The sequence below is a fragment of the Mesoplodon densirostris genome, chromosome 4 (assembly GCF_025265405.1).
Source record: "Mesoplodon densirostris isolate mMesDen1 chromosome 4, mMesDen1 primary haplotype, whole genome shotgun sequence".
Lineage (NCBI taxonomy): Eukaryota > Metazoa > Chordata > Mammalia > Artiodactyla > Ziphiidae > Mesoplodon > Mesoplodon densirostris.
In genome coordinates, this window is record NC_082664.1 from 28,612,969 (window position 1) to 28,640,098 (window position 27,130).

At 44.4% G+C, this 27,130-nt stretch overlaps 1 protein-coding gene across 1 annotated transcript; it reads right to left on the reverse strand.

Annotated features, from left to right (window-relative positions):
* Positions 1-251: 251 nt before the first annotated feature.
* Positions 252-21,117, reverse strand: BATF (basic leucine zipper ATF-like transcription factor). Its single transcript, XM_060097993.1, has 3 exons — positions 21,055-21,117; positions 18,665-18,769; positions 252-461 (listed from the first exon to the last, which is right to left on the reverse strand). Exons 1-3 carry the CDS (start codon positions 21,115-21,117, stop codon positions 252-254), a joined length of 378 nt encoding a protein of 125 aa, XP_059953976.1.
* Positions 21,118-27,130: the final 6,013 nt, after the last annotated feature.

Below are 27,130 nucleotides of genomic sequence, written 5' to 3' on the forward strand. Positions count from 1 at the left end.
CTGGATCTGGCCTCCCACCCACGTGAAGGTCCAGCCCACGCTGCCGGGCGGTTGGCCACGCTTCGGGAGGCCGTACACACGTCCAGCAGCTGCGTCCTGTGCTCCATCCCGGTCCAGGCCTCCGCCTCCGGGTCTCCGGGTGCAGAGAGGGCGCTGAGGGACGAGGGCCGCTGGCCACAGTCTGCGTGCCCCTCCCGAGGCCTGGGAGCAGCTGGGGCTGGGGGCTCCGCTCTCTCCCACCCTCGGGGAGCTCAGGGCTGGAAGCGCGGGGAGCTGACGTGAGGCTGGTGGAAGGCGTGGGCGCTGTACACCACCTCGGGGGGCGAGGGCGTGCCGGGGGCCAGCACTGAGCACAGGGGCTCGTGGCTGCTCAGCACCGACGTGAAGTACTTCACCTCCTCCGTGAGCTGTTTGATCTCCTTCCGCAGCGCTGCGTTCTGTTTCTCCAGGTCTTCACTCTCCTGCGAGCGGAAAGGATGGACGTTGCAGATTAATGTCAGCGCTCTGCAAGATTGCGGGGGCGGGGCGGGGGGGCGTTGTGAAGCGGGGGTCTGCGTTAGATTTTCACTAGCACAGCCATGGAGAAGGGCATCGGTGACTTTTCCTGCACATGCGAGTGTGCACGTGTGCATATATATTTGCATGTGTCCTGTGTGTGGATGGGTGCATCTATAGCACACGTATATGCATAGCTTTTAGCTTGAACCATATGAAATTGCTGCTCTTTGTCTGTTTTGACCTATAAGAATGGCAGTTTCATATGGTCCCAACTAAGAGAGATGTGTGTGTGAAGGCATGAGTGAATTTGCATGTGTGCTCCTTTGTGTGCAGATGTACATGCATAGATCTCTGTGAGTGTGTACGAGGGTTGAGAGCCGCAAGTATATGTCAAGGGAAACCGGCTGGGAGGCCAGAGCCCAGCAAAATGGAAAAGAGTTTGTGAGACCGTCTTAAACTAATTTCACTCTTTTCTTCTCCATGTTATACGGTGTCTTCTCCTAACATTACCAGCGTTTGCATTTAGTCTTACAAATGGAGTCCATGGTTAATTGTCTACTTCACCCAGTTTCTAGAATGTTTAGGGTCTTTCTAAATAGTAAATAGTCAAACTCCAACACAGTGTTCGATTCCACGCCATTCTGCTCTTCCAGCAGCTTGTTCTGTAGTACTCTGGGTGTGTCCCAAGCACCTGTGCTTCCTTTTTTCCAGAAACACCTTTCCCCTGTTGCTTAAGGGAACCATCAGATGCACACTAATCAGAAAAACTCAGGGTAAAGAGCGCTGATTACTGATCACATCATTAACTAATCAACAATGACACCCTGGTAATTAGCATTTACTGGAAAACGATCCCACCTTCAGAAAACCCAGGGGAATTGCATTTCCAATGTGATTTTAAGGTTCACATTCCTTGACTCAAATAGACCTTCTGGGCTAATCATTGGTACCCACAGAGGAAGGAAAAATGGCACTGGAGATGCAAATAAATTACATTTCAGTTCAAAAAGCGACCTAATATTTGGAATCCAGGTCTTATTTTTCTAGTTCTGTTTCACTTAGGTTAGTATTTTCCAAACTTGCTGTATCATTAGAATTAATCTGAGGGCCTGATAAAAATATAGTTCCAGGCCCTTCCTCAAATCTAGAGATTTGAACTCAGTGGGTTTGGGATTTTCTGTGAATTCTGGGAATCTGAAGTTTTAACAAGTGCCCCAGATTATTCTGATGATCAGCCAAGTTTGAAAACAATAGCTATTAATGTTAAATATGGCAATAAATTTATTTTGATTATTCAAGCACTTATTAAGTGCCTGGCCTGGAGTATGAACTCAAGTGTTTGTTGATTGGCTGCCTGCTGACATCAACGGCTGGACCAGAAGTTGACTCAGAATTACAGTGGGCAGTGGGCAGATGTGAGATAACTTGACATTTAAAATTTGCCTTAGGTAATCCATCAGGAGCATGAGCTACAGGTTAATGAGAGCTAGTTACACTGCCAGTTGCCCTAACCCATGCACCTGGGGGTTCTTTTTAAGTGGTAGAGGAGAATGTGGCCTTATCCATCAAGCCAGATTCCATCCGTTTGTACAGAACAAGTGTGAGCGTGCTCAGCCTCAGCCTGGCATTTCCTGTATGTGGCACTGAGCTAGAAAATGTGCCTAGGCCGGTACAGAGAAAACCCCCATCTCTAAAATGGGGTGGGGGAGTTGGGATACCAACAGCCATGATGGTAGGGTCAGGGGCACGGGCTACCGCTTCTGCGGGGTGTGACCGGCTCATTCATCTTACCATTTGGTTGTTTCAGGGCACATCCCAGAGAGAGGGCATCCCCTCTTTACCAAAAGGTAAGATAAAGCAACACATGAGACTGGGGGGTGTTGGTAAGACGGGAACTGGGGGCCGGGAGTCCTGGCCCCTTCCTCTAGCCCTTTTCCTCACCCCCTCTGAGAGTTTCCACTGGTGACAACATTTACTGTAAGTTCTGTGCTCCAAAGAGCCTGGGCAAACCCCGAGGCAGAAGGGAGGGGTGGGGTAGGCGGGCCGCAGGGACCAATCGCTCTGACCTTCTCTCCGCCTAGAGGCCGGCCCAGCTTTCGGGAAGTGACAGCAAGCTCTTCCTCCCTCAGCGAGCCCTGCTGAATTCTGGCTTTCTCCTCTCCCCGCCCCCCTGGGAGATCCCAGAGCTCTAGGAGAGCATTCATAACCGCCACCGCCTCTAAGTAGAAAACAACCAACTGTGACAAGAAACTTGTCTTTACCTTGGAAAGCAAGACTGCTTCCCGCCAGGGCCCCAGAGAAAGCAGTACTGCCAGCCCAGGGGACCTGCCGCCAGCCAGACACTTAGCAGAGGAAGAGTTTGACTTCGCTTGCAGAAGGAAGTGGCTGATCTGGGGTTTTCATCCCTCCACATCCCCACCTGCCACTGCTTGGTCCACTCTGACCCTCCCTGGGGCCGTCATGCTGTGGAAGGCGCTCTCACACAGGGACAGATGGCAAAGGTGGCCATGGGAGCAGCTCTTGACCCAGAGGTACCATGATCACACCCCTCTAATTTCCCCTTAAATTCCCAGTGGGGGCTGGAAACCAAGAACTCAAGGGGAAAAGGAAAGGAATGTTTAGAAAGTAAAATTTGGCTTCTAACATGCATGTCTTCTCCTATGATGGGGGAGGGGTGAGCCTGCCCTTGGGCTTCCAAGTGACCTGCTTTTTACTTTTCGGAATTCATTTAGGCACTTCAGGCTCCTCACAGTAACCCTCTGAGGTGGCTATGCAAGGCCAGCTGCTATTATCCCTACTTTACAGATGAGGCCAACTGAGACCCTGGGACAAACCTATTGCACATACCCCCCAAAATTATTACAGGCTGGTGGCGGCGGCTGCTAGGACAAAGGGCTATAGATTCACCTCAAGACACTTATTTTCTCAGAGGGCCAGAAACTTTGAGTGATGGATCCAAAGCCCCATAACCATGTAGGTGCAGAGCAGGGCTGGGCTCAGGGCTTCCCCATCCTCAGCCCTGTGCTCCTTTTAGCACACCCATGGCTTCTCCTGAGAGACTTCATGACTCAGGGTCTCTGGAGGTCACTAAGATCAGCAGCCTTCCAAGAGAAAACGGGGTCTTGCTTTGGGTGATCCTTAAACACAGTACAAGAATCCTGAGTCGGTTACACTCTTCCAATCACAGAGCTGATCATCGCCTCCTGACCTGAGTTGGCAGGGAATCTCCTGTCCAGCTACTCTGTGAGAGGGTTGACTCGGGACCAGACCTTCCCCAGATGCACAGTGAGGTCCGAAATACACGACAATGGTGGGCTCCATCAGTTAACTGTGGACAGGGGTCCTGGTCCTGGTCCTGGCTGGGTGACCCTCGGTGACTCCCTTTCCCACTCTGAGCCCCAGTTGCCTCACTTTAAAACAGGAAGACTGGACCCACACAATGATTCTCAGCCTTGGTCACACGCTGGGATCAGTGGGATCCCTGGAAAGTTTTAACAATATTGATGCCTGATTCTGATTTAATCTGTCTGGGTGCACCTGGGCATTGGGTTGTTAAGGCCTCCCCAGGGGATTCTAATGTGCAGTGAATGTTGAAAACCACAGGATTAGAAGATCTCCAAGCCCTCTGCAACTCAAATGTTTCAGATTTTAAATTGACTACCTGTGTATATTAGCCAACCAGAGCCTCTAACAGTTGGGAAGGGGTAGGTGTGTTGGGAGCAGAGGTACATAGACTCAATTTATATGAGAAAGATTAGTAGAAACCAAAATTTTAAAAGAATAATCCAGTTTGATTTAATAATAACTAACATTTATTGGGTGCTACCATGTGCCCAATTACATAATTACAATTATCATTTTATTTAATCTTTGCAACAATCCTATGTGGTAGATAATATTATTAGCCACATTTTACAGAAGAGGAAAACCTAAGGTACAGAGAAGTTAAGTAACTTGTTCAAGGTCACACAGCTTGTCAGTTGCAGCACCAGTGCTTGAACTGAGACAGTCTGGCTTCAGGGTCTGTGCCCACCATCCTCTCTTGCCTTTGAAGTCTGTTTAAATCTTATGATATCTGGTAATTATCTCCTGTGAGGCCTCAGCCTGGTTGACTTTCCAATTTCATCTTCCCTCTTTTCCCGCCTCGCGCAAATTGAGTTGCTAATGTTCACAACTCACACTCACCTGTGAGGTTACTTGATGCCACCCCTACCAGGAACCACAAGCAGCTTGGGGGTGGCTAAGGAGGAGGCTTCTGGGGGTGTGGGAACATTCTGGGAAATTCCCTAGTGGAGGGGCCAAGTAGCAGGTCACTGCAGAGTGCTTGAATGATGGGGAATTCCCAGGTGGGTCCCTTACCCACAGGGAAGCCAGTTGGGACCAAGGCTGAGGACAGGCTCTGACCCAAGGCTCTGGCAGGGACTCTCCAGGCCTTCTGAGCAGGGCTTGGTCCTCCTTCCTGCCAGTTCTGGTTTGTGCCTTGACCTTCTCCTTGAATTTTCTAATCACACTTTCCAGAAGGGTGAAAATAGTCCCTGTGTGTTTCCTCCTCAACAGAACACGCAGTCATTTATTGGTAAGGTGACCTTTTAGCTCCCACCCACACTTCAATGTGAGAGTAGTGTGTCAAGCTCATGTCCCTCACACCCAGTTATTTGTTCAGTCTCCAGCAGTTTCCAACCCCTGTCCCCCATGCAGACATAGGGTGGAGCCCAGCTTTCCTGGAGGAGTCTGTGAACTGAGAGGTAGGGCACATCACAAGCCATAGTGGGATCTATGCCTACCTTTCCCCTGAATCCTGGGGAAATTAACTCCAACTCCTGTTCCTCACCGGATGAGAAGAGAAGAGGAAGGACTAAACCACAGGTCTTTGCACTGAATAATTCTGGAGAAATCTTCACTTTCATACCTTAAAGCTGAAGCTCCAGGGCCGTCAGCACCTCATCATCCACTGATGTTTAGCCACATCAGCCATGCCCCTCAGGCCCCTGCCTGGGTTCCTGTCTCCTGTTCTTTGGCTTTCAGCACTATGATTTCATTGACCTCGTGTGTGAGAAACACTATAGGTTGGCTCACTCAATATCTGTTCCAAACTCCTTCCCCCTGCTTTCCTCTAGAGTGGCTGGGAAAAGAATTCCTCAATTACCCAGCTTCCCCTGCAGGTAGGTATGACCGTGTGACAGAGTCTGACCAATAAGACATAAGCAGAAATGGGGGGGGGGGTAGGTGGTAGGAAGGGAGGGGACAGGCTTCACTCCTCAGGGAAAAAGGCAGAGCTTCACCAGACAAAGGCTACCCTCCCTGGACACGGATTGATGCCTGGAGGTTCAGCAGCCATTTTGCAGCCTTGAGGATGCACATACTGAGGATGTGCACATCTCTGCACATCCACATACTGAGGATGGCTGTGCAGAGAGAAAGAAGGAGCTTGGTTCTTTGACGATATCCTTGCACTATCCCTGGACTGTCTACTTCTGAACTTCTTAGTATATGAGAAAAATATAAAATACAAATAGTGACTTGTTGATGCCTCTGTTTGATAGTTTTTCTATAACTCATAGCAGAATGCAATCCTGACTGATACCTCAAGTTAGAAAGGTTATCACTAGCAAGTCCAATTTTGAAAAACAAACAACTAATAATTGCCATCAACATCAAGGTTTGAATTGTTTGTTCTGTTTGAAGCTGCCGGGCCTCTGAGACAGAGTGTCTGGGTATATACCCACAAAATTGCCCCAAATTCACTCCACACATTCTACCACATGCACCTGACAGGCTTCAAATGTCACTGCTCCCTGATTCTCAACCCTGGCTGCACACTGCAGTTGCCTGAAGAGCTTTAAAAAATCTTAATTCCTGGGGCTTCCCTGGTGGCACAGTGGTTGAGAGTCTGTCTGCCGATGCAGGGGACATGGGTTCGTGCCCCGGTCCGGGAAGATCCTGCATGCCGCCGAGCGGCTAGGCCCGTGAGCCATGGCCGCTGAGCCTGCACGTCCGGAGCCTGTGTTCCGCAACAGGAGAGGCCACAACAGTGAGAGGCCCGTGTACCGCAAAAAAAAAAAAAAAAAATCTTAATTCCTGGATTTCACCCCTGACAGGTTCCAATTTAATTGTTCCAGACTGGGTCTCAGGCATCAAGATTAAAAAATACTTCCCAGATGAGCTTAATGAGCAACTAGCTTGAGAATTATGTTCATAGTAGATTCCTCTTTAAAATAATATAACAATATAAATATATACAATGTTTGATTTTGTTAAATTTATTATATGTTATATATTTATATTTTATTAAATAATTTTATTGTATAAGATAGTATGAATAATAAAAGTATAATATAAAGAACTTTAAAGAAGGAGGAGGACATTTCTAAGTCAAAAATTTTTTCTAAAAGTAAATGACTGTTCAAGGCAAAGAATCATATTTGGTGAAAATTTCAAGTAGCCCAGGATAGTTCATTCTTATGGAAAGGTGAGAGGTAGGGCACTTATTGGAATCTCATTAATGATAACTTTATCAAGTTAGTTGTCCTTTAGATTGTTGAGCTCCATGAGGACGGGAGCTATCCTTGTCTTCACTGTTTTGTCCTCAGTGAATGGGACTGTGCCTGGCACATAGTAGGTGTTCAGTAAAATCATGTTGCTTGACTGCCAACTTGGAGTCTATAATAATTTACCAAAATATGAGACCTGCATTTGAAGGGTCTGCTGTTTGTGATGTCCATGAAATTTCCCAGGGAGTGCTTAACCAAGCGTTTAAGTACTTTTATAGCTCCTACTTTTAACTCTAGGATAGTTACAAGTGAGTGTAAGATATTCATTTTCTTAAAAAAGGCCCAGTCAAGGGGCTTCCCTGGTGGCGCAGTGGTTGAGAGTCCGCTTGCCGATGCAGAGAACGCGGGTTCGTGCCCCGGTCTGGGAGGATCCCACATGCCGCGGAGCGGCTGGGCCGGTGAGCCATGGCCGCTGAGCCTGCGCGTCTGGAGCCTGTGCTCCGCAATGGGAGAAGCCACAGCAGTGGGAGGCCCACATACGACAAAAAAAAAAAAAGGCCCAGTCAAACCCCTGCTTTCGTTCCCCAAACTGAAGCTATGGAGTGGGGACAGCAGAATCACACCACTGTGAGAACCCTGCATACAGTTTCCCTAGCTTGAACTTGACCTGTCCGAACCATATCGAGCAAAGGAGACTTGACCAGTGGTGGTGAAAAGCCCAGCCAGTGAAACAGTTAGTGTTCTTTTTTTTTTTTTTTTTTTGGCATGTGGGGTCTTAGTTCCCCGACCGGGGATCGAACCTGTGTGCCCCCTGCAGTGGAAGCACAGAGCGTTAACCACTGGAGAGCCAGGGAAGTCCTTTTGTGTTCTTAAAGTTCATATAAACAACTGGAAAGTAGGGCATATGTTTTCATATATGATAATACATCTGATATCTTCACCTGATTGATTTATAGGAAAACGCCAGCCTCTCTGCATTAAGCAAACAAATAAAGTCTTCTCTCCAATGCAAAACAGACAGAAAATGCACTATTGCTTTGTTTTTACATTTGCTCTCTCATTAACTCTCAAACAGCCCAGTGAGGTGTAATTGCTTCCCATTTTGTAGATCAGAATTTAGCTTCAGATATATCTGCCCCCACTCTGTCCCCACTGAATTTGAATTCATTCTGTTGACCCTCCCCCCACCCCCAACCCCCAGTCTGGTTCCTGCTCCCTGCAGCACAGTGGCCTTTGTTCCTGAGTTCCTCCTCACGCTCTCACAGTCCCAGGCCCCACAAGGCATCTTTCTGACCCTGACAGGCCCCTCACAGTTTGGCCTGAAGTCTCTGCAAGAGAACATCCTTTCCCCAGATCTTCCCAGGCTCCTTCTCTTGACTCGTATTTGATCTCAAATGTCAGGGCCTCAGAAAGACCTTCCTTGATCACTGTCCCCATCCCTGTCCCTAAGTCACTGTCAATATCGCACTATTTGGTTTTCTTCAAAGCCCTCTTCCCTTCGTGTGATTAGTGAAATAATAAATAATGATTGGTCAGTCGATTTTTCCAGTCTGACTTCTGGTTGAACGTAAGGTCCCTGAAATCAGGGACTTAGTCTGTCTTGTCCCAGCTGAATTCTCAGCGCCCAGAAAAAATGCCCGTAGGAGGCATTTCACATATACTTGTACAGCAGAATGAATCATTTCTGCTGACGTGAGCTCTAATACTAGGAATATGGCCTTTGCTTTTGTTATTTTCTGGACCTCCCCAAACTCTTAGCAATAAGGCATAGTCTTGTGCCAGCTGAGTACCTGGAAAATATGTTAGTTACAGGGTTATCTAGTGCAGGAAGTTGCATTTTGGTACCAGGAATCTAGCCCCCTCTGCTTGGCTCTGAAATTTATTACTACTCTTGAATTTTCCTAAGAGCTTTGGGTCACCCTCCTTGGTTCCCCTAAATCTAGCGTGACCAGATGTTTACTGGGACAGTCCCAGTTCATAGCTATCGTCCTAGTGTAATTTTTACTAGTACCTCTTTTCACTCAAAAGTGTTCCTATTTGGATGATAAATTATAAGATCTCCTACCAAAGCCTGCCCCCCAAATTCTAACTCAATGATACCCTCTCTATTCTCATCCTCGATTTCTACCAGAATTCACTCAGCGCTCTATTTGATCTTTTTTAATGTTTTTAAATAAAAAATATACAGTATAACTAAAGATATTTTTTAAAAAGTATACCCAACCATGATCCCAGTCCTCTAAATGTGACTCTTTTCATTTGTATATGTTGCTATCTTGTCCTTTTTAACGAACATGGATACTTATTTTTATAAAATCTCAGAGTACATATACAATTTGTATTTTCCTTTTTGTCATAATTTTGTCATACTTAAAAAATCACCATAATTATTCTTTTAATGGTGACATCAACAAATAGATGATCCACAATTTACTTAACATGGCTTTCTAACGCTGGACATTTTGGTTGCTATTATAAATAATGCTGCAGTGAACATCTTCCAGTTCATGTAAGTATTGCTGTAAAAGGGTTATGTAATATATACAATGTCATTGGCAGTGAATGTATATATTAATTTTACTACAACTTCGCTGGGATTTAGGTGTTGTAATTTTAAATAATTTATTTTGCCAACTAACTTTTTGAAGGTTTCTTAATTTCATTTTAATGTTACAAGTTATCAGTTACCAAGAAGTAAGATTTCTGCATGTCTATTCCCTACTACAGCATTCTCAACCAAGGACAATTTTGCCCCCCAAGGGAACATTTGGGAAGATTTAGAAATATTTTTGATTTTCACAACTAGAGGAGTGAGGTCGTGCTACTGGCATCTAGTGGGTAGATTTTACATTTTACAATGTAGGGGGCCAACCCCCTCCCACATACACAACAAAGAGTTGTCCAACTCAGAGTGTCAATACTGCTGAGGTTGAGAACTCCATAGTGTATATTGTTTGCACAATCGGAATAGAAAATTGGGTTATTTTCATTTTGGTAGGAAAAAATGTTACGTAAGCTTTCTGTTCATAGCCTTTGCCCACTTATCTATTGGAGTCTTGATGTTTTTCTTAATAAGAATGTTCTTTCTATAGTACAAATATTAAATCAAGGGGACTTCCCTGGCAGTCCAGTGGTTAAGACTTTGACTTCCAGTGAGAGGGGGAGCAGGTTCAATCCCTGGTCAGGGAGCTAAGATCCCACATGCCTCACGGCCAAAAAGCCAAAACATAAAACAGAAGCAATACTGTAACAAATTCAATAAAGACTTTAAAAATGGTCCACATCAAAAAAAATCTTTAAAAAAGAAAATATTAAATCTGAATTTATTTAATTTGACACAAATATTTCCCCCAACATGTCATTGTCCTTTTGATTTTGGATTACAACTTTAAGACTTTTTTTAAATAAAGGAACATTTAAACTTAGCCCCTCTCAGCCTGGGACTCTCTGCCTTTTTCGTCTCTTGCTGTGTGCTTGGGTTTTGTTGCTGAAGAGTGCCTAGGCCGTTTACATGTCCTAGTTAATGGCCTACTTCTTGGCTCATCCTTTGCAAAAGGACATTTGAGGGCAACACCATCTGCCGAGCAAAGTCCCGTTCAGCAAAGTGGCACAAAAACAAAAGCAAGAGGTGGGAAGACAAGAGGTTTGGGTTCTTGGGTGTCCTTAAGGAAGACAGCAGTGTCCTCACTGGTAACACAGCAGGGTGACCTAGAGTATCTCTGAGTTTCCTTTTAATTCTGTGATTCCATCAAGAATGGGGTATGACTATAGTTTTTTTTATTCCCTCCACAAGCTACCATGTGGACCCATGGCAGGATCCTCTACAGATACCCCACAATCTGAAGGGGACTTTGTCCTGTGGAATCAATCTTAGGACTCAGAGGGCCAGACCTAGTCCTACAGAGGAGACTAAGGAAAACCCCAGAGCAGCTTGGGGTTTAGAGAGACTCCCTCATCATTTCCAAGAGAAAGTAGTCTGGTAGCTGCTGAGAACAGCTTCATGAAGACTTCAGTTGAATGGGTGCCATCAATTTCTGACCTGGGACATGTAATCCCATTTAGACAGAAATTCCTTATAATGCCAAGACTGGTGAGAAGCTGGCCTCCTTTCAAACATGCCTCCCGACCATAACCAAACGGACCCATTGTCAGTAGTACAAGCAGTTAGGGCTGGTGAATTCCTTAGTGTGTTTTTCCTTCCCAAATGAGAATAGTCTAATTTTTTATTCTGATTTTTAAAATGGTATACATTCATCATAATAAAAAGAATTACAGAAAAGTACCAGGAGTAAGGTAAGCTATTCAAAATTCAACCACTCAGAAATAACCATTATTATCATTTTGGAGAATATTCTTCCAGACATCTCTTTATGCATGCAAACATGTCCCCCAAACCACAAATTTTACATCAACGGGATTATACTCTGCATACTCTTTGTCACTTGCTTTTTCTCTCAGTGCTATGTAATTGACATATTTCTGGGTTGATAAATACAGATCCACTTAGTCATTTTTATTGCCAGCATAAAATTCTAGTATATGAATGTGTCGTAATATACTTAATCTCCAGTAGTTGGGTATATGTCCAGTTTTATAGTATTGATAAAGTGTTTACTGTTCACAAATAATGATGAATTGAGCATCTTTGTGCATCATTGTTTCTTCAAATTCCTGTAAGTGGAATTGCTGCACCAAAGAGCAAGATGTTAATAGTTATTGCTACACAGCTTTATTTAAAAATGGTCTCAATGGCTATATCAATCTATTGCTTAGAGACATCATTAATTTCTCGACTAGGCCTAATGATGGAGGAGGAAAAGTGTCAACTTTGGAGGATGTTGCTTAAAGAACAAGAGAAAAAAATTCAGGAAGAGATTCAAGGAGGATCAGTTAGGGAAGATGAATACATCTTCATGCGAGTCCAAAGGAAGAGGCTGTGTTGCCTAGTGGTTAGGAAGATGGGCTCTTCAGTAGACAGACCTGGTTACAAGATGTATGACCTCAGACAAGTTACTTAACCTAATACAATTAATATGTTGTTGGTTGTTTTTTTTTTTGTGGTACGCAGGCCTCTCACCGCTGTGGCCTCTCCCGTTGTGGAGCACAGGCTCCAGACGCGCAGGCTCAGCGGCCATGGCTCATGGGCCCAACCGCTCCACGGCATGTGGGATCTTCCTGGACTGGGGCACGAACCTGTGTCCCCTGCATCGGCAGGCAGACTCTCAACCACTGCGCCACCAGGGAAGCCCCAATTAATATGTTTTTAATAAAAAGAAGTTCATAGCAATAGAGGCCCAAGAGCAATGGCTCTTTTCCACAGAAAGTTCACTGACTTTACACTGAACTTGTTTAGGGTGGAACTAGCTAAAACATACTTTCTAGCTTTTTGTTTTGTTTTATTTTATTTTATTTTACCTGTGATTTCTCTATGCCAATAAATCTTATGGCATGGTCTCCCAGAGAGAGAAAAAAAACTGATGTAATGAAAAAGGACCATGAACAGGCTTCTCTCCCAGGCCTTCCCAGAAAACCAAGAACAACAGTGTCTCCTTCTAAGGAGGCCCAGGAAGTTAACGTCTTTGCTGAACTTCGTTTCCTCCATTACTCAGCTTTCCTCCAATTGTAAATACCTTATTTCTCACAGCATCAGCTTAATTTCAGGCATAATTTACACTCATGATGTTTGTTATATATGGCATTAAAGATCTACCCTGGAACCTGTAAATCTTTTTCTTTTTTTAAACTAATGTGAGACTCCTTCAGGAGCCAGCCCCAGGCAAGCGCCTGTCCTACCCCCATCTAAGTACCTGAAGTTCCAGCTCCAGATCTGGCCCTGTTACTGTATTTTTCTTCCAGTTCCATCCTCAAGGCCAGATCTGACTTGTCAACATCACAGCTCTGGGCTAATATTACTGTCTGCCCACCACCCCCTCTACTTTTAGCCTTTTCATGAACAAAGCTTCTCAACTGATCTCAACTCTCTTTCCCGCTAACCTGGGACACAGACTCAAAATCCTTCCTGCTCCAAGGCACCAGAGATATCCTACAATTACCAGGATAACCACACAAATGAAACTGATCTGTCATCTCTTACTAGAGCTGGAGACCTTAGGATTACTCATTACAAATCCCAGCTGACGGTTGTCCCAAAGGACTGAGATATTTATGTAGGATGTTCAAGGGATAAAATGTCACAATGGAAGACTATTCAATGTTTGAAATCAAATTAGAAAAGAAATCATCCTAATGCATATGTAATAATGATCGATATTGGGAATTTAAATATCTACATTATAAAAATAAAAGCACAGAATAAAAACATCCAAGCTATATAAAAAGGTAAAAAAAATGCAAAGTATCTCTCTCCTGCTTTAGACCTTTTGTCCTACTTTTCAGAAATACATATTGTTAGCAATTTTGGGGGGAAACCTATTTGAAATTTTTAAAGTTTATACACATATGCACATATCTTTTTCTTTTTATTAAAAATATGCATGGGAGAAAACTATATACCATACTCATACTTTTTCACTTAAGAGTATAGATAATCTTTTCAGATTAGCACATCTGGATATAACTCGTTATTTTAATACCTTTGTGGTATCCACTGAATGAACAAACGATAGATTATTTGAGTCCCTTACTGATGAATATTTAGCTTGTTTCCAGTCTTTGCTATGACAAACAATGCAGCAATGATAATCTTTACATGTACATAATTGTGCAATCTGTGGGTATGTTTCTAAACAGACACCTGGATATAAAATTGCCAAGTTACAGTGTACGTGCACTTGTAATTTGGATGGACATGGTCAAATTGCCCTCTAATGGAACTGTATCCACTTAGACTTCTAGTAGTGTGTGGTGGTACCTGCTTATCCATCACCTTGGCAACATGGTGTATTAGCAACATTTTTTGTCTTTGCCAGTCTGGCAGGGGATCTGACTGTTGCTTTGTCATTTCCCTAACTAAGTAAGGTCTAGCACATTTTCCATATTTATTTGCCATTTATTTCTCTCTTTCTGTAAATTGCCTATTCCTAATTATCACTCATTTTTTCTTTTGGGTTGTTGATCACTTTCATATTCATAAGAGCTCTCATATATTAAGCAAATATGCCCTTTTTTGGTCATTTGTGTTGTAGGTATTTTTCCCAGTCTTCACTTGTCTTTGATTTTGAATATTAGGTACTTTGAGCTGTATAGACATTTTCACTTTTTATGTATAAAGGTAATGGATATCAATCTTTCCCTTTATGGCTTCAGGGTTTTGCATTTTATCCAGAAAAGACTTCATTCCAAGATAAATATTTTTAATGCTAATTTTTTCAAATTTCTTTAATCTTTTCCCACATTTAATCTATGTGTGTGTTGTATAAGAAATGAAGACTCTACCTTTGTTTTTGGTTTTTTTTTTTTCAAATGACTAGCCAGTTGTCCCTATTTATTTAGTCCCTACACTATTTATTGAATAATTCATCTTTCTCTCTCTGGTTTGAAATGCCATCCTAGACATTTTGTATCTGTACTTGTGTCTTAGGAACTGACATATGTATTGGGGTCTTAAATTTGAGCTTGCTTGGGGGTCTATTTCTGTGTTCTATTCTGTCCAATGTTTTGTCTTTTCCACACTGCTTTGAAATCTATATTTGTAATTCACTTTAATATCTTATTCAGCTAATCATCTCTAATTACACTCCTTCTTTAGAATTTTCCTGGAAACTTTCATATGGTTATTTTTCTTCAGGTACTTAGAATAGCTAATTTCGTTTTCCTCCAATACCCAGAAAATCCTAGTTTATTAAGATCATATTAAATTATTTCAATTTCTAAATTAACTTAAGGAAAATTGCTATCTTTATATAAGGTATATCTTTCCATTTATTTGAGTGTTTTTTTAATCACTTAGAATAATTTTGAAGTTTAAAAAATTAAACCCTACATATTTTTTGTTAAATTTACGCCTTCCTTCCATTTGCTGTTCTTGGTATTATAAACAGAATCTTTCTTCCTATTAAATTTTCTAATCTAATTTGCCTAGGAAAAGTTATTACTTTTTGTGTTAACTTTGAAAGCTGACTGGATTCCTATTATTTTTCTTAGTTTTTCAGCTGATTATCTTGGATACACTTATTAGCTACTAATATCTTTTGAAAGTGAACGGGTCAAGATAGGACCTTCTCCTTTTAATCAGTGCCTTTACTATGCCTAATGGACTCTATAGTTGACTGGGGGAGAAAAGGAACTGAGTGTGATGAGTGCTGTTTGAGACACCAACCAAAAGAGAATTAAAACAGAATGTGGGAGAATTCCTGGTGGTCCAGTGGTTAGGACTCCTCACTTCCACTACAGGGGTCATGGGTTCGATCCCTGGTCCAGGAACTAAGATCCTGCATGCCACGAGGTGCCGACAAAAAAGACAAAAACAAAGCAAAAAACCCCCCACGGAATGTGGACTTTGTTGATAATTACAAATATGAAAAGAAGCACCTGATTCGGTTTATGTGAGGGATAGTCAAGGCCAGAGATGTTACAACATTGGCATGAGGTTAAACACATTGTTGAAAGCAGCAACTTCCCTACTCTGCTATTTCAAAAGCAATCAATATACAGTGTTTTGGTGTAAACCACTTATAGGATAGATACTGAAAATGTTAAATAATAGGTATCCCACACTCTCACTAGAGAAACAGAATAATTTTTTTGGTATTTTAAGAGAGATAACAGTGACAAAGTTGAAACCAAGAAATCAATGTTTACCCCAGCATATATGAGGCAAGCACACTAATACAAACTTGGTACTGTACGCTCAGTAATTTCTAAACCCTGGTCTTTAACGTCTTGTAGATGAGTCCTATGGCTATGTCTGAGGGCCAGAGAATGGTTCCAGAGCCTCAGCACGTGGAGACAAGCACAGAAAGGAGTGAAGGGCAAACCAAGCACCCAACCTTAAGAATGCTGGTGGTAAAGTAGAAGGTTTTCTACCTGAATCACAAACATAATTAAGAGGATAATGGATGCAGAAGATGGGTGATTATTGTCTGAGAGGAAATGAACATTTCAGATCACAGCCAAACCCTCTGTTTGATGGTGGCAGATTTACCTGTTGCTGCCAAAAGCTTCTACCCAAAGTCAAGAAACATAAGTCGCATTGGTTGCAACCCTCAGGCTTGCTGTGTAAACTCTGAGGTGTCCTACTCACTGGGCAAAAAGTGAAGATGAGTGCCGGGGTGCTCAAAAGAAAGGAGTGGGGAGGAGTTTGTGTCCAGGTGTGGGAAAGATGCGAACATTCTAGAGACTGAGGCTGGGGGTTTGAGTGTGGACGCGGTGACTACGTGACTGGGGGCTCCAGGGACCCCCAATCCCCCAGAGATTATCCCAATAGAGCCATGACTAGTATAATCAGATGGGCTAAATCTTCTGGTTCTAACTCTTGTCTTGCAAAGAGAGACAGATTAGTTAGTGTTGAAAACCTTGCCACGGCAAAGAAACATACATGTCACCCTCACTGATACGTCCCCAAGAGGTTGAAGGAAGACCAGGGGGTTGAATTTCCAGGGAGACGGGGGCGCAGCTCGAGATAAGGAAGACTCTTCTGCTCCTGTTAGGAGGCAGGGGGCTCTCTATCACTAGAAGTGACCAATACACTGGGGACCATTTCCGGAGGGTGTTGTAGAGACTCTCAAGCATCAAACGTGTGTCTGAACTTTCCAGCCTTTAAGAAATCTTTCAGCCCTGAGATCCTGTGATTTATATATAAGTATAAATTCATATACATAAAATCTTAGTTGTGATTATCTTGTTTCTTCTAATAATAACTATTATTAATATTACTCTTATTATCCTCAAAATTTTTGAATATTTATGATATGTCAGTGACTGACGCTTGACCTCTTTATATGCACTATCTCTATGAGGTAGGTAGTTACTGTCCCATTTTCCTAATAAGAAAACTGAGTCTAAGGGAGGTTAAGAACATCTCTAAGGTCTAAGGTGGGTTGTACGGATAACAAATGGCAGAGCTGGGATTCAAACCATGTCCTTATGACTGCAGCACTGCTGAGCTATACTTAGTTTCCAGGTTTTTTTTTTTAATATTACAAACTTATAAAGCTTATAGCATATTTCCAGTCTTGGGACATTGTCTACTTCTTCAAAAAGGTAGGTTTTATCCTTACTAATTTCTATTTATTTGTTCATTTGCTTGCTCCAAAGAATATTGAATTAGAATCAGACTGTGATGCAGACAAGTGAGTGATCATAGATTTTCAAGCTCAAAATAGTAAACTGGAGTGTTGTGAGCCCCTAAGCCATAATGAAATCATGGAGAACATATAAGAAGCAGGGCCACCACCAACTTAACATTTAGACTACTGATCACAGTTATCAAAGAGAAGAACAGACTTGGTGTTCATTCATTCTTTCTTTCAGTTCAACAAATATTCATGAACATAAAACTACATTAGTATGCAATAGAAGACATGTTGAATACATTTCAAGTGAAACACGAGCATCCAGTCAGGGATCTTGGTGCAGCCTGCTCTCTGCTTCCTTACAAAGCTAAAAGCAACATCTTTTTACCTAAAACTACATCTTACTTTTTCTTGATAGGAATAAAACAACTATTCTTTAACTGGCCAATTACCAGGCTAATCTTTCAAATAACCATAAGCATACTCATTTTTGGTGTCAATTGCCCTTTTTACCATTGGAATGAATTACTGAGATGCCAGAGGTTTGGGAATGGCTCAGGACGAGGGATGAGAAGGCAGAGTTGTCAGAGGAAGGGCTGAAGGGACTGAAGAGGAAGGAGCCAGTGAAATAAGAGCTGGTCGAACAGGGAGCAAATTGAGGGACAGAGCGAAGAGAGAAGAGGTGGTAAGGTGTGGGAGATGAGGAGGAAGCTCTGCTTTATGAATCACACAGCCAGAATTTAGAAGCACTCACCAGGACCTTGGACTGCTGGGAGAAATGCAGTTCAGATCACCCAAGGCCCCTGCTCAAGCCAGGGATCAGGGCTTCCCTAGAAAGTGTGAGACTGGAGGCAACTCACCCAGGATGGTGACCATCCCAGATACGTGCACATGAAACTGTATCTTTCACAGACCCCTTGGGATACCATCAAAATAGAAATTTCAAAATCAAACCTTAATAATGTTCATAAAAGAGGTATGGGGTCCGCCCTGTGGACCTCCTTGTCCCAAATGCAGACCTCAGGGTGGCTGCCCAACTGGCCTCCCGGGGGATGGGACTATATGTGTTCCTAGCACTGTGGGGCAATGGGCTCCTGTACACCTTCTACATTCCTCCCAAAGGCAGTCCTGCCTTCTGCTCTCTGGGTTCATGAGGGATGGAGCTGTCTCAGGCTACCCCATCTCTGAGCAGGTAGACCTGCCTTCCACCAGCCTCTGGGCTGCCCACACTTAGCTCCTTTACTCCTCGTGCCCTCTTGGTGCTCATTTCTCCTTCAGCCTCCTGGCCGATCCCCTGTTATGGAATCTTCTCAATGCATTCACAGGAGAGCCTCCCCTCCCCACCTCACCTGCATCCCTCCACCGACTCCCCCACATACACATCCCCACGCAGGCAGACTCAAAGCTATGGTCCAGGAGTCAACAGGCGGTGGGGAGCAACACCTATGGCTCAAGAGGGTGAAGAAAGGTCTGAACACTCACCAGATGGAGGGTGTCAGCTTTCTGTGTCTGCCTCTGCCGGCTCTTCTGGGCAGCAATGCGATTTTTCTCCCTTCTCTGAACTTTTCTCACATCGTCAGATGAGTCCTGGGAAGCAGAGATGATGAGAATGAAGGGAGTCTAACCTCTCTTCTGAGTGGAGGCAGGCTCTCACGGTGTTTGATATCCGGCTATCCACCCTTCCATTTCTTCACCTTTACTTGCCCGTCCACCCCCGTTTACCAAAAGGCTGAAACCCAAAGGGAACTTTTCTCCACACTCTGTTACACTCTCTTAGGTCTCTATAACTTTGGCCAAAAGATACAGGAAGAGGGCAAAAGAGCTTGAGAACTCAATAGGGCTGTATTTGGAAGAAGATGGTTAAGGCGATGAAGTGTATTTTATCACCTCTCCTCTTCAGGTCTGCTCCACCCTCACCCTCTCACTTTTGGTCTAGAACCTTCTTGCTATTTTTTTTTTTCCAAAACTCTGTTAAGTACCTACTATGTGCTAGCTTCTGTGCAAGTGCTTTTTCTCAGAGGTGCTCTTGTTGAATTCCCCAATTCTGTGAAGTTGATACGATTATTTCCATCTCATATGTGAGGGAAACTGAGGCTCAAAGAGCTTGCCCAAGAGCTCACAGTAATCTGAGAGTTACCTCTTCCGATGCTAAGTCTGATGCCTTTCCAAGCCACCCCCACCCCTGCCACCACTACCTTCCTGGTTTGTACCCCTTGTGTCTTCTGCTGTCCCCTAGGCTGAGGTCCCCATCCCAGATCTGCCTCTTCTTTCTCTTCATTCCCTTCATGACGCTCAGTGACCTTGATATCCCCCATGGCCCTGAGCACAATGCCTAGTACAAACTGGAGACCAAGAACTGTTTTAATGGTGGAGATTTCCTGGCCGTGGCAGATAGTGGGTGGGTGCTTAGGAGGACACAGGGAACTCTGGGTGTTCTCTAAGTGCGCCCCACAGATGGGCATGTGCTCTACTTGGGCAGAGAGGTTAGCTCCGGCTTTCCCCCAGATGCTGCAGGGTAGGTGGAGGAATCTGAGTGAAACCCTTCTGTACCTTCTGCCCTGTCCCCTCGCACGTCCCCACAGGCTAGAGGGACACAGTTCCTCGGGCAAGACTCTGCCCACCAATGTGCCCAATACTTCCAGGCCATTGCAGTCAGAGGGCATTTGGTTAGATAGGAAGGAAGTGCTCTTTCTCTAAGGGGGATGGGAAACGCGGTTACCATGAAAGCCATGAGTAATTTCCTTCCTAAGAAGAGTACAAACTTCCAGGCAGTCTGAACCCCTCTGATACCATCTTGAGCAGAGGACTGGATTGTGTGTCCTCTAGAGGTCTCCACTAGGACTCCTTCCTACATGCTGCTCCCCTGTTAGATATTGATGACAGAAGCTGTAGTATATGTTTACATACTGTTATTTGGGCTGCAGCATTTTGAAAGCCCTCTTGGATATCCATGTTAACGAAAGAATGCAGTTTTTAAACCACAAAGTTGGACAAGGAATTGTCCTCCACCAATGTATTAGATGAGAAGGAAGAGGGCTTCCTATCGAGAGGGCTGTCGAGGGATGTGGTGCGGAGAAAGCCCCAGGAGCTGCAAGGCAACCAGGGTGCCCCCGTTTTTGTTTTCTTGTTTTGGGCAACCCTCAAGCTGAAAACTTTTGAGGTGGAAGTCACCATCTAGACTCCCAGTGCTCCCAGAATCTTCACCTTCATCTCTCTGGTTTCCCCAGAGCTGAGCTGAGCTACTAAGGAATGTCTCCAGGTCCCCAGAACCATCTCCTGATTCATTTCCTTCCTCCCCCAGCCCTCTCTCCGCCACCCGTGCTAGCAACAGTAGCCATGCCCAGGAGGTGTGATAGATCCTCTGAGCAGCCACGGGGTCCTGCTCCTTCCAACTTGCTCTTCCGCCCCCTTTTACTTTACCCCCATCCCTTTCCTCTCCTGTCCTGTGGGCTGTCTCCTGGGCAACCATCTAGCATTCAGGGTGTGCGTGCCCGTAGCCCGCGTTAAGACTCCTCCTCTCATTTTGCTGCTTTGGAGAGAGGTGGACTCTTTCCTCTAAGAGACTAGAGGTCTTTGGTGCTCACCCTCCTCTTGGCTTCCTCGAAAGCTTCATGGGGTGGGACCCCAGGTGAGGTGGAGGCGATGCGCACCACCGGGGGATGAGGAGGGCATAATTTGGCAGGATGGGTGGAAGGATGAGGGTCTCCGCCAAGATGCACAGCTTCCCTGCAGATCCTGTATCTTTAGTCTAACTCCTGCCACCAGCCATCTCCTGGCCTCTCAGCTCCCGGGGCAGGCCCAGGCAGCCCGGCCCTCTCCCCGCCCTTCCCCGGAGAATCAGAAGGCAGGAGGAGGGGAAGGCAGGACCCTACCTGTTTGCTGGGGGGCGGAGAGCGGCTGAAGCTGGAGTCGCTGCTGTCGGAGCTGTGAGGCATGGCTGCAGTCTTCCGGGCTCTCCACGCAGCCCCTCGCGCCTCTGGGTTCTCCTGGCCCCAGCCGGCCTCCCTGCCTGACTGCTCCCGGGCCACCAGCCCACCCCCCCTCCGCAGGGCCCTCCTCTGCCCGCCTTGCAGCCACCTCTGACCCCGGCGTCCTCCTCACTCTGGGGTGCAGAGGTTCTGCTCCCCGCAGGGACATGTCGCTTGCTTTGGGGCTTGCGCCCTCTCTCTCTCTCTTGTGGTTTCTGGTAACTCGCGCTGGAAGTCACATGGGCGGAAATTTAAACAAGTTAGAAGTTAACTTGAGAGAAAATACATATCTGGGAAAAGACCCACAGAATTATGTGAAAGAAAGAAAAAAAAATACACAAAACCCCAGATACCTTTTGACAGTTTGAAAGACAGAACAGCTCTCTTCAATTGATGAAGATAAAAGAGAAAAACAGCCCAGGGAGGGAAAAACCCCAGCCAGAATTAGCAGGTCTGTCTTCTGTCAACATGGGCAGAAAGGAGAGGACAGCAAGGAAAGAGTTTCCATTGTCACCCGACTTGATTTTTAAACCAAAATAAAGCAGCGGGGCTGGGATTTCTTTCTGGTTTTCACCTGAAAGCAGCTGCCGGTCCTGTCTTGCGGGAGGCCTTCCCCTTTCCCCTTGTAGCCCGGCCTGCCTTGGGGTGGGCTAGGGGCGAAGGGGCCCAAGGGCACGGTCCTTTCCTGACTATCAGACAGAAGAGACTGTGGTAGGTCTGAAAGCCACAGGGGCCGGTCTGGAATTGATGCTCTAAACGTTTACTCATCACCTGTGCCTGTTGGCAGGTGCTGTCTTTAGAGAAAAGATGCCTCCTCTATTGAAGGTCTTTCAGGGGGTCAGGATTGACCTGGAATCTTAATGATTCAAGAAGGTCACAAGATCAGATCCCAGAACGGAGAAACAGTTACACACACACACACACACACACACACACACACACACACACACACAGTGAAATGAGCACTGTACTTGGAGTCAAAACAACCAGGAATTCTGCCTCTACCACTTAGTTTGTCTGTGGCCTTGGGTAGCTCACTTGAACTCTATACCCCTCATTATCTTCATCTGTAAATGGAGAATGATAGAACCTGCCTTGCCTACCCCTCAGGGCTGTTTCAAGAAGCAAATAAGAGTGTGGATTAGAAGGCTCCCAGCAGACTATAAAATATGCCATGAAGTCAGCTGTTACTTGTAGTGTTACTTGTCTTGCCGTGAGCACGTTGTAATAGGTCTCAATAAGCAATCCCACACACACCTGGGCATTCTGGCTTTTAAAAACTGTCTTGCCTTATTCCCAGCATGGCTCAAAGCTAAATACTTGCCTTGCTTAGTCCTAATTGGCAGGAAGTCTGGCCCCTGAAGGATGTTGTGTCCACTGGCTGAATTTCTGCCCTAAGACAATACTGTCCTAGAGGTAAGTTGAGCAAAGCAAAATTCCTTACCCCGCGGAAATTATATCTGAGTGGTGGAAGCAGACCGTAAACAAAGAAGTTAATATCTAATACAGCAGATGGTGACAAGTGCTATGGAGGAAAATAAAGAAGGTGAGGGGTAGGGAATTCTGTGGGTCAGTGGGTTGCTACTTCTACAGGGTGGTTAGGAAGGCCTTCCTGAAAGGGGGATTTATGAGCAGAGCCCTGAAGGAAAGGAGGGAGTCAATGGTATGGGTATCTAGGGGAAGGACATTCCAGCAAAGACCTGAGGTGGGAGTGTGTTTGGTTGTTAGAAGAACAGCAGGGAGGCCAGCGTAGCTGGAGTGAGAAGCAGTGCATGGCGGGAGATGAAGTCAGAGAGGTACCAGGAGTTTACTTCGGGTCTTGGAGGCCACTGTAAGGAGTTTGGCTTTTGTTCTCAAAGAAGTGGGGAGCTACCTAGAGGACCTGCCCTCCCATTTCCACGCTGTGATTCTCTACCTCAGCCACTGTCTGTTCCCTTCCCGGCACTTACAAAACTTGGTAACTACTTACTTTGTTTCCCCTGGCTTCCCTCATTAGAATGTTAGCTCCATTTGTGAATTTCACTCAACAAATGTTTATTGAGCACCTACCTTGTGGGAGGTTCTAACTACGGAGGATACAGTTAGTATTTTGACTGTTTCTCTGAATGAGATGATGATGAATCAGTTAGTTTTGCTGCCTGACAAACCACAAAAAAAGAAAAAAAAATCTCAGTGGCTTAAAACAACAGCCATTTAGTTAGCTTGAGTTGGCGGGTCATCTGGAAGATTCCTCTGGTAGCAACTGTGCTAGGCCGATCTCCAGCAGGGCTGCATCATGTGTCCTCAGAGAGCTGGTAAATTGGCTGATCATTGGCTGGTCTAGGATGGCCTTCCCGAGGAGAGTTCTGTTCCATGTGGTTTCTCCTCCCCCAACATGCTTACCCGGGCTCATTAACATAGCCCTTCAGGATTCCAAGAGAAATAGTGGAAGCATTTAAAGCCTCACGAGGCTCAGATTTCCCACCACGGTCCTTCTGCCACGTTCTACTGGACAAAGACAGTCACAAGGCCAGCCCAGGCACCCTGGGTTGAGAAAGAGACTTCACCTCTTGATGGGAGGAATTTAAAGAATTGTGGCCGTGTCTGTGGTCTCCCACAGGAGAGAAGCCATTGGAGGTTTTAGAGCAGAGTGATGAGCTCTAACTCAGGTTTTAACAGGATCTCTCTGGACACAGTTGAGATTTACTGTAGAGGAGCAAATGGAAGTAGGGAGACCAGTTAGGATTACAACATTGGATTATCTTAAGAATCCAAGTTAAAAATATTGGTGGCAGTGACCAGTGAGGTGATGATGAAGGTGGTGAGAAGTGGGCCATATAATAACTGATGACCGTGACTCTCTTGTTTACAGTTATATACCCAGTGCCTGGTAGATACCTAATAAATAGTTGTTAATGGAATCAATATCTGAATGAATTCCCAGAGAACTTTGCTCATAACTTATGGCTCTTATCTACCTTGTCCTATAACTTTTCTCACCCTTAGTGTACTGAAAGTTCTGTAAAGATAAAAACCTTCATGTTTGTGTTTCATTCGATTTAATTTAACATTTATTAATCCCTATTATGTAACAGAAATTGTAAATCTGATAAGACAAAGACTCTGCCCTCATAGAAAGAAGTCAAATAACCAAAAAGGCTATCAGAAGTGTTATATAATGTTCAGGTGAAGGTCTTAACTCTGAACTTTCTACCATTCAACAGTAAATACTTGTTGAATGAATAATTGCTTGATTCAGTGGTTCCAAATCAACACACTGCTTTAATATTTAACGGAGACTAATGAGAAGAGAAATGAAAGATTAGCTCTTATGTAGAAAGATGGTCTCTTCAATAGTACTGATTATAAATTATTTTTAAATATTTAAGATTAAAGAATAATAAACTCTTGCATATCCACCATTAAGCTTAATAAATAAGTTATGAATAGAACTGAAGGCCCCTGTATATCCTTCCTTAATCCCATTCCCTCTCCACCAAGGTAACCGTTAATCAGAATGTCATTTTTATCATTCTTATGCATTTCTCTGTACTTGAACCATAACTGTATGTATACCTAAGCAATACATAGTGCTGTTGTGCATGATTTTTAACTTTTTACATTGTCAATATTTTTACATTTAATTTCTATTTTTTATTACACAGTATCTGAATGGTCACAGCAAGGCTTGGAATACAGGCATTCTCACTGAGGTTATTCTGGAGAACACCACAAAGCCTCCAAGTAACTGTTGTAAAACAACCAGCATCAGCTCAGTTAGCAGAGCCTAAGGATAATGCTAAGGCAGCATTTGCTAGACACTTAAATCCCTTATGCTAACAACTAACACCTATCACGACAATTGTTGGCTCATGCATGGCCCTGGTACAAATTAGAAAACAGTGCCACCTCTTGGTAGGCAATCGCAGGCCAAAGGGCATGGACTGGTGAGCCCCTATTTGACTTCTAAGGTCAGGGCTCTTGAACAGTGAACAATTTGTACAACTGTACCCAGCACCCTTGCTGTGTATCACTTACTATGCGTCAGGCACATAAAATGACTCATTTAATTCTCACAACCATCACAGGAGGTAAGTACAGTTGACCTTTGAACAACTCAGGGGTTAGGGGTGCTGACCACCCCCATTGTCAAAAATCCACATATAACTTTTGACTCCTCCAAACCTTTAAATACTAATAGCTTACTGTTGACTGGAAACCTTACCAATAACATAAACGGTCGATTAACGCCTATTTTGTATGTAATATGTATTGTATACTGTATTCTTAAAGTAAGCTAGAAGAAAGATGTTATTAAGAAAATCAAAAGGAAGAGAAAATATGTTTATAGTACTATATTTCGTTTATCGATACTGTAAGTTTACATCATCTGTTTATAAGATGAATTGTCTGTCAATACCTACATCAATATTGTCTTATATGATACAAAAGACTGTAGATGTTATACATATTACTAACACTAGACATCAAAAATGAAAAGACAATGTGAGGGGACTTCCCTGGTGCTTCAGTGGTTAAGAATCCTCCTTCTGGACTTCCCTTCCCTGGTGGGGCAGTGGTTAAGAATCTGCCTGCCAATGCAGGGGACACAGTTTGAGCCCTGGTCCAGGAAGATCCCACATGCCGTGGAGCAGCTAAGCCCGTGCGCCACAACTACTGAGCCTGCGCTCTAGAGCCCACGAGCCACAACTACTGAGCCCACGTGCCACAACTACGGAAGCCTGCACGCCTAGAGCCCGTGCTCTGCCACAAGAGAAGCCACCGCAGTGAGACGCCCGCACACCGCAACGAAGAGTAGCCCCTGCTCGCCGCCTGTGCGCAGCAACAAAGACCCCCAAAGCAGCCAAAAATAAAAATAAATAAATTAATTAATTTTTAAAAATCCTCCTTCCAATGCAGGGGATGCGGGTTCGATCCCTGGTCGGGGAACTAAGATCCCATGTGCCATGGGGCAGCTAAGCCCATGTGCCACAACTACTGAGCCCGCACGCTCTGGAGCCCACGTGCCACAACTAGAGAGAAGCCCACAAGCCACAATGAAGAGCCCGCTCACCACAACAAAAGATCCTGCATGCCACAACTAACACTGATGCAGCCAAATAAATAAATAAAAATATATTTTTTAAAAGACAATGTGAAAAAGAAGAAATTCATATTTATTTACAGGTATAATTATTCATGCATGGGTAACAAAGAAGCAGCAGTATGATTGCTTTATGGTAGCCTAGCCTATATGCTAATGAATGAATTGGTAGAAAATTTTTAAGGCATACAGTATTACAGTCATATTTATAATACAGTTTGGGAAACATTCTTACATTTTTTTACCTGTGATAGGCTGACAGGCAGTTTCTCCAATTACATGAGAGAGAGGCACACTGTAAGGCAGTGTAATTCTTTGAAAGCAAATAACTTTTGAGTGGTGGGATCACAGAGGTGGGAGAGGGGGTGGTCCTGAGGGAGGGGAGGGGATAAGTGGGGGGAAGGGAACTCTGGGAATTTAGGGCAGCAGCCATTTGCCAGTATGTATTTCAGTGTCTAAATAACTAGTATCATAATGCAAGTGCCTATTAGATCAGCCTTGTTTAAAATTAGCAGGATACATTGTAGGCAAATGGGCTTCTTAAGGTAATTGAAAATAGATATTTTTTTAAGTGCCACAAACTTGCTATGTTCACAACAGTCTAGTTCTCCTGGTCCTTTGCTCTCCCCAGTGGCAGCACAAATATAGACTTCAGTCCAACCCCTACTGAATCAGCTCATTTCCAAGACCCGGGTTTTACGAAAGCAGAGATGCTCTGACCAAACTGTTAAGAAAATGGGTTGAAACTGAGAAACCTAGCAAAGGAGAAACTTCCTGAGTGTCTGTGGCATGTCCCCTGGCGTGGGGGGTTGGGGGGGCTGACTACAGAACTAGGTACTTTTCCTTTAGGACAGTGATTTCAGGAGTCAGGCTTCCCTCCCTGGAAGGAGGTGGGAA

What these genes read in the sequence shown, in the direction of transcription:
- BATF (XM_060097993.1), bottom strand. Translation starts at nt 21,117, where the DNA reads ATGCCTCACAGCTCCGACAGCAGCGACTCCAGCTTCAGCCGCTCTCCG. An exon ending in CTCCGCCCCCCAGCAAACAG is followed by an intron (nt 18,770 to 21,054) that starts GTAGGGTCCTGC and finishes TCTGCTTCCCAG; the next exon opens with GACTCATCTGACGATGTGAG. An exon ending in AAGCTGACACCCTCCATCTG is followed by an intron (nt 462 to 18,664) that starts GTGAGTGTTCAG and finishes TTCCGCTCGCAG; the next exon opens with GAGAGTGAAGACCTGGAGAA.